The sequence below is a fragment of the Vanessa tameamea genome, chromosome 25, assembly GCF_037043105.1.
Source record: "Vanessa tameamea isolate UH-Manoa-2023 chromosome 25, ilVanTame1 primary haplotype, whole genome shotgun sequence".
Classification (NCBI taxonomy): Eukaryota; Metazoa; Arthropoda; class Insecta; order Lepidoptera; family Nymphalidae; genus Vanessa; species Vanessa tameamea.
The window spans coordinates 6,129,940-6,138,283 of NC_087333.1; the positions used below are offsets into that span (position 1 = coordinate 6,129,940).

At 34.0% G+C, this 8,344-nt stretch overlaps 2 protein-coding genes across 2 annotated transcripts in view; both read left to right on the forward strand.

Annotated features, from left to right (window-relative positions):
* Positions 1-8,344, forward strand: part of LOC113391499 (RNA-binding protein pno1) — a 269,552-nt gene that overhangs the window by 172,893 nt on the left and 88,315 nt on the right. The window lies entirely within an intron of this gene.
* LOC113391503 (trypsin-4-like) lies at positions 1,123-5,296 on the forward strand. Its single transcript, XM_026627490.2, has 5 exons — positions 1,123-1,208; positions 2,310-2,490; positions 3,181-3,427; positions 4,373-4,507; positions 5,061-5,296. The coding sequence occupies exons 1-5, from the start codon at positions 1,142-1,144 to the stop codon at positions 5,241-5,243; spliced, it is 813 nt and encodes a 270-aa protein (XP_026483275.2). The 5' UTR covers positions 1,123-1,141; the 3' UTR covers positions 5,244-5,296.

The following is an 8,344-nucleotide window of genomic DNA, read 5'->3' on the forward strand; positions in this document are numbered from 1 at the left end:
AAGTAAAGCTTCCGCCGTCTACAAATTTTGATTCAATCAAGACGAACCGGCAAGGATGTTAGTGGTATTAAATACTAGTAAAAAGTAGTAATATATGTCTAAACCCGTTTGATTTGATGTAATATTTGACAGTACTCCAAAAGGTTATGTCAAAAGGTCTATGACTTGGGACTCTGCAGTAATTAATATTTAATATCTCGTGTAAATGGTAACTAAACAAGATCAAGAACTCAAGAGTGATAATTATTCAATAATAACAAGGATACAAAAAAAATATCTTGGTTTTTTTTTTACACAAATGTCACCGAAGATTCATCACAATTGGATTAATGGTATAACGGCCTACGGGTCAAACATTAATTCGTTTTTATTTGTGAAGAACATAAATGTAAAATATTTGAGGACAATGCTATCAAGTCAAGTTATTTCATAAATATGAAATCGTAAAAGTAACATTTTTGTAACGCTTGACATTTTTTTATTCACGTCAAGTTTGTTGACTTACGTCATAGGGGGCGATTCCAACCGTTTAGCTCTGATTAAAACTGAGCCGGCCATTATGAACACATCAGAACTCAGGCAACTGTCCGAATTTATACTTTTTGTACTGTTTTCTGTAGTATATTACTGTGTTTATTATAAATTACCTGCGACTTTCTCGTCCAGTGGCTTAATATAAGGCCACTGATCTTGATGTTCTGGGTTCAAAACCCAGGTTAGATAGTTAAAAAGTTATTGGCTTTGTCCTGGAAGTAATTGTGTCCCGTACCTCGGAAAACACTTAAAGCCCTGCGCCTGAACTCTATCCGGTCGGATGGAATAAAGAGTGCACCTGTGTTTGCTCACACACTTGTGCACTTTAATGTGTCCTGCGTGGTCCTGGTTGGTCAATCATGACATTGGTCACCGTTACCGAAATCGACAGAATGATATCATCATCGTCTTACCTGAACTAAGCTATTTTAGTTCATTTTGGAAACAAATTTGATCTTGAAATATGTCTTGTAACTAATAGTTAAACGGTTATAATAAATTAAACTAGAGTTTTATTTATTTGTAACGCTTTGCCTTCGTAAATACTCATAATATATATAAATCATTTACTTGCAAACAAAAGTATTATTTTAATAATTAGATCAACATGAGCTATTGTAGTTTAATTTACGTTATTGTTATAGTTTTGTTAATATCTCCCATAGAAAATAGAGGTAAGTGCTTTTCTATATTGTGTTTTATAATCATTTAATTGAATTTTAACAATATTTTGAATATCGTTAAAATTGAACGATGACTCGTAGAATTACAGATGGAAGCTTATCAACAATAAATTATAAATCAATGTTTATGAAAAAGTAATATGTTACATGAAAAGTCAATAGTAAACCGTATTTTTTTAGTTTTTTTTATTTTACCCGAGCGAAGCCGGTTTATCATCTAGTAAACAATAAAATAGGACTCAATAGTGATTATAATCAGAGCCGTCTCAAGCTATGCTGGGGCCTTTGGGTACTCATGAATTTGGGGCCCTTTTGGTAGATATTTAGTACCATGTACAAATAATTTGTTTATAGCCAGGCCTTAAGTATAGTTTCAAATAAACGGTGCGGTAATTTGCGTAAATTCGTAAGCATCTAATTAGTTGTACAATGTTATGGCTATTTTATAGTATATCTATTTCTATCATGAAGAGCACGTCTTTCTACTTTTAATAGCGACTGTCGTCAATAGCCTTTTTTTGATAAATATGTTAGTTATTTCTTACAAATATATCATAATATCACTTTCGAAAATATACATAGCAGTCAACGTGAGCACAAACTTGTGAAGGAAATTGTTGGTTCTTCGGGGCCCTCTCAGGATGGGGGCACGTGCCCCATGTGCCCTATGGTAAAGACGGAAATTATTATAATACGCATATTTAATACTGGTGATGTTAAAATCTGAGATGCTAAGTTTTATGGTCATTAGTTCCTATAAGTCAGGGCCGGACCGTAAGTTTAGGGGGCCCTGGGCTAGCACTACTTAGGACATGACTGAACGTAGACTTGAATTAAATTAATTGAATGGGTTTGATTAATTGCAGGACTCGTAGGGTCGCTAACCATACGATGTGTTTAATTTAATAAAGTTATGAATTATTTCGCATTATCGTCTATTTTTGACGTTGACTTGACTTAGCTAGGGCCCCCATGAATCTACGGGGCCCTGGGCTGAAGCCCAAAAAGCCATATGGTAGAGCCGGCCCTGCTATAAGTGAAGTTTCTGAAATGTGGTTGCCAGCGTTTCTATGTTTTTATATTTCTCTTAAGATATTAGTGTGAAGACGCAAACAGAGAACCGTTTCGTCCAACCGCTCGTGCACGGCGGAACGAAGATCAGCATATATAAGGCTCCATATATGGCGTTGTATTTCGACGTTAAAATAGGCTTTTACTGTGGCGCCACCATCGTTCGCAGGAGGTTTCTATTGACAGCTGCTCATTGTTACAAGTAAGATTTTTTTATAGCTTCGTATGCAGATCGGCAAATAACGATCCCATGATGCAACCCTGAAGAGTTGGGTACCGTTGGTTTTTCTGGAAGCACTAGGCGTTCTCAGCACTCTCATACATCTTTATGCGGGGGAAATGACAGTTTTTTCAGGCAAATGGGCCGACAGATGACATTCCTTACTTCACCAATGTACCACCAATCTTGGGATCTGAGATATTATGTTTCCTCAAACTGGAAACAATACAAAGTATTGCTCCTTGGCGGGAGATTATTTGCTGAGTGGTTTTTACTTACCCAGGCAGCCTTGCACAAAACCTTACCAGCAAGTTTTTAATTCTGATTATTTATATATCAGTATTTTTGTGTTCCTGGTTAAAGGATGAGTGTGATTAGTTCTTAGTTCCCAAGGTTGGTGGCGCATTGGCGATATGAGGAATGGTTAATATTTCTTACAGCGCCATTGTCTAGGGCGGTGATGACCACTAACTATCAGGTGGCCCATTTGCTCGTCCGCCTACCTATATGATAAAAAAACCTATAAGTTAGTACTATACTATACTAATAATCTACAATTATATTATACACCCAATAACGTACTTTGAAAAATGCGTAAAGCTGAACCCGTGCTGCACCTGATTTATTTCTTGAATAAAATGTGTCATGAAGGATCTTTTTTTTAATTTTCAGTCCTAATTCAAAATATTATGTCAAAGTTGGCACCGATACTATTGACGGCGGGTATCGATATGATATCGAAAAAATAGTAATCCATCCCGATTTTGACGAGGCAACTAACGACAATGATATAGCCGTTATAAAATTGAAGACACAATTGACCTTCAATAAGCGCGTACAACCAATAAAAATGGCGCCAAATAACATAAAATTTAAATCTGGTGTCATGATGACAACTATGGGATTCGGTGCGACTGAGGTAAGTTTTGTATATATAGTCATTATATATAGTCTTCGTGACATTGACGAAATAATCTGTGCCCTCTTGGCACAAATAAAAGCCAAAACAAAAAAAAGTTTTGTATATTTATAAAATGTAACCAATGCAAAAACGTAAGGGAGGACTGGAATTTACTGCACTAACTCAACCGGGAACGGAACTGAAGGAACGATGTTCGAGACACTTACATCAAATATTTTACTTATGGTCATGAATTATATTCTCTATGACGTCAATCGTTTCACGTACTGAACGTCAGTATTGTCCGTCCGCTGAGTCTTCATTATTTAGTTCATGTAGATCATAATATCGAATTTAATGGGTACTCACCTACTGTGGATTTGATTATTTGCATATATTTAACCGCTCCTATGTGTTATTTAACCCTCCCCTTGGTTAAGCCTTACACAAAATTTTGCCAATATAATACATATTTATCTTTGACCACGATTGCGAAATGTTTATGTAAATCAAATACAATTCCGTAACAATGTCGAAGTGTTTGTAAAGCTGAGTGTCCAAGATTGGCAACTTTCGGGTTGTCACTTGTCCGTGACGAAGGTTTCTGTAATTACCTCGTAAGTTTTCTATGTCGGTGTATTTCATTTTCATTTTAAATTATGTATAAATCACGGATATTATAAATATTTAATTTCGTATCTGCATATGAATACGTACATATGAATAATATTTTACCGATTACGGATACGAAATTATTTCGGATTATCCGATTATTTCGGATAGTTTCATTTACGAATATTACATTTTTTAGAAATTGTAAGAGTAAAAATTACATAATAACACAAATTTTAAACGCAAATTAGCTACTCTTGAGTTTTTTTTTGGAAATACGACGGTTTTATTTTCTGTTACTGGACCTTCATAGCATCCTTTGGTATTTATATAATTATCTTTCTGTTTTAGGATGAGTTCGTATCGCATGATTTATTAAAAGTGGACGTGCCTTACGTTAGTTACAACGACTGTAAATCTATGATACGATTTATTACTAATCGCATGATTTGTGCTGGTGGCGTGAGGGGGAAGGACGCTTGTTGTGTACGTATTAAAATTAATCTTTAAATGCTCCACTGCTGGGTTAAGGCCTCCTCTCCCCTTGAGGAGAAGGTTTGGAGCTAGATCCACCACGCTGCTCTAATGCTTGGTGGATACACGTGGTCGAATGTCATTGGAACACATGCAGGTTTCCTCACGATGTTTTCCTTCACCGCCGAGCACGAGACGAATTATAAACACATATTAAACACATGGAAATTTCTTTGTATGTGATTGTTTTGTTTGTTGGGATTTGAACCCGCAATTATCGGCCATCTCGGCTCTTATTATTTCAAAATAATTAGTCATACATATTATAAGTTTTAACATCAGGTGTCCCATATGATCGTCCGTCTATCGATAACATAAAAAGATCGACTTTAATTTTACTTCCAAAGTTCCGATAGCATCGTTGACGAAAGTGGATAATAACCACTACGTAGTGGGTATATACACCGCAGACGTATAAAATTTACAAGTATCAAAATTCTTCTCCTCAGGCGAGAATAATAAAAAAATAAACTTTGATTCGTTTGTTGTTTTTCCTCATCTCTAGGGCGACAGCGGTGGACCTCTGATATACGATGATATGATTGTTGGTGTCGTATCATTTGGAATCGGATGTGGGGAAGAGTTGCCAGGAGTTTATGCCAGTATTCCCGCGCTACGTGACTTCATTGACCAGACAATAAGAGACCTCTCTAAGCCAAGAATCAATCATATGTTTTATCGTACTTGATAAAAGTACGTTATAATTGTATAGGTACAAAAATAAATTGTCAAATATTTATTGTCAAATTATGTCTTTTTTTTTTAATGAAAGATTTGGACTATAAAATTAATTCCACTTAGGCTACCTCCGACTACCGCCAACTGTGTATTATAGTGCGCAAGTGTGTGTGTAAATGTACACTCCCTCTTCCCTCACTCTCAATCAGATGGGACGGGAACTCCAACATGGCTGGAAAGAGTTCAGGCGCAAGAAAATGGCTATTAATTGTTTTTCAAGGCACGACAGTGTAGTTTGGAGTTCGTTTCATAGTTTCTTTGGCCGGTTCTCAGGTCGGAGGTTCTTCTTATCGAATATACAAATTATATCACAGCTTAAAAGTTTCCTGTAAGGGAACCGCGAGTGAATTATTCAATTTAGCTTTTATTTGGATACATTGAGTAGGTATTCATGTTGAGGGAAAATGGAAAGTGGCGACTTTAAGTTATTTCACGTATTATTTATATAACTTTATTGGTGATAGATTTTTTTTGTTGATGCCTTTATAAAAACAGAATTTCCGAAGACAAGAGCTTTGAAACAAGGTCATCGGAATCTTCAGTTTTAAATGCTAGCCACTACCATAGAAGTATATAATCAAGCCATTTTAAATTTGTTCAATCTCTTTGTTACATCGCCATGACTAATTCATTGCACTGAAATGCAAAATGGCAATTGTAATAGTCTAGTACTAGGGTAAAATATTAGTAGGGGGTCATAGGTAAATAAATTCCAGGATATATGGGAAAATTTGATGCAGACGTAGTAGCAGAGAACAGCTAACAACTGTTTTTTTTTTTTTTTTTTTTTTTTTTATCTTTTGTTATACCTGGGAGTTTAGTCATCAGATTGACTATGTCACCCCCGTACAAGCAAAACACAGTATCAAAACACAATTATAAAAATCAAACCAACTTAGAATCTAATAAACTTAATATGACTTCCTTAATATAATAATATTATACATCAATAATCTATTCTTTTCTTTTTATATAAGGAATTATTAAAAACTTCTATTTACATATTTTAAATAATAGGTTAGCTTCTTTTGATGTAGGTACTGCGAGCAAGCTATTACATATACCCACATCATATGATTTTAATAAACGGGGCCGGAACGACGCATTCCGCGCGCATTCCATCAATCGGTGATAAATATCATCCATGCAGTTACATAATACGCATTTATAAGTATTTGTTTTGCCCATCATAAAGTAAAACTTGTTAGACGGAATATGACCGGAACGAAGTCTCATAATTGCCACTATATTAGCTAACAACTGTTAGAAGTTTAATATCTTAAATATTTTCACGAGCGTTAACTCATAAGACAACAATGCCTCATGTGTTAATAAATAAATTCCTCGTAAATATTCCACTATGACTTTTTTTTATTTTTAATATATTTGAATTTATTGGCAAATAAAATTTATATTTATTTCACATAATTTGAAAAGTAAATTTAAATAATATGTGAAATTGTTTTAAGGCAGTGCTTTCCACTTTTCGTCATTATTAGTTTATATAAACACTATATTTTATTTTATCTTTGAACTGGATCCGTTACAAAATTAAAATAAAAGATTAGCGATTTTGCTTTGTTCCTCTCAAACCGATTAATACGTCGGTCATGGTGGCTACCAGCGCTCTCCTTGATGATGGAATTAATCTACGAAGTTGTTCTATAAAAAGTCGATTCCAATAACAGCAGCAAAGATAAATAAACAACTTTGACCTTTAATTGACTTAACATCATTGGTCGACATTTAAAATAATAATAATAGTATTCAAGGATATTCACTATGGATTCGTGAAAAAATTGCGTTTTGAATGTCATCTAAATTGTATTCGGAACCTTGGAAATAAATTCAATCGGCAATATTAATTAGAGCTATATTAATCTGTTTGTTGTGCAATATAGGAGATCTATTAACAAATCGTACGGAATATGTAAATGTAATGTCTGTTTATTTTTACTCTGCCGTTGGAAAATTTATACATTTTAGTATGGTTGAATTTACTTGGTGGTAGGGCTATGTACAAGCTCGTCTGGGTACGTTTCACCCACTCATCATATGTTCTACAGCCAAGAAGTCACATTTTGTATTGTTCTGATCCGGCGTGTTAAAGGGTGAGTGAGCCAGTATAACTACAGGCACAAGAGATGTAACATCTCACTTCCCAAGATTGGTGGTGCATTGGTGAAGTAAGGTTATTAAAATTTCTAACAGCGCCAATGTCTATGGGCAATAATGACCACTTACCATAATTTGGCCCATTTTCCTGACAGCCTACAGATACAATAAAAAAAAATATAGAAACAACAGTAGCCTGCATAAATATAAACATACACATTCTCGGTACGGTATAGTCAGGAAAAGACGAAATAAAACACAAATTAGTGGCAATATTTTTAAGTTTGCATTTCAAAATGTAATCACTATTCTTATATAATATCAGTTCGCTACAACTAGTGCGGGATGTCATCCCGAAGCTAACTACGAAACACTTAGAACTATTATATGGCTCTTTTGAGCGATATTTATTAAATAAATTAAGATTGTTTCCTTAAAATAAACAGATCTACAACGAATATATTTGTTTTCGATCAAAAATATAACGGATTCAAATTTCTCATTAAAATTATTACATAATTCAAACAAAGAATATTTTAATTCAACGTAAATCACTTTTTTTTTTTTAAATAATTTAAGTGCAAAGGAATAATAACAAATGAAATTTTAAAATTATAACATATTTTAATCGTATTTAGATTTTATTTTATTTTTGGTATATTTTTAATTGTTGTTTATGTTTATCTAGGTTTATGATTTAGCAAGTCTTAAGTACACTTCGTAATGCTTTTATGAATCTCATCCGTAAATCGAGATCAGAATATTGAAAGAAACTGTTAATCTTGTTGTTAATAATATATAGAAGTTATAGACAAAAGCCAAAAATACACCTTTTTTAAAACTGTTTTAATATGACTTAGCATAGATAATAACACATCTTTGGAATAAAACGCTAGCCTAGAGGCAATTAAAATATACAGGGTTATTGGTAATTCG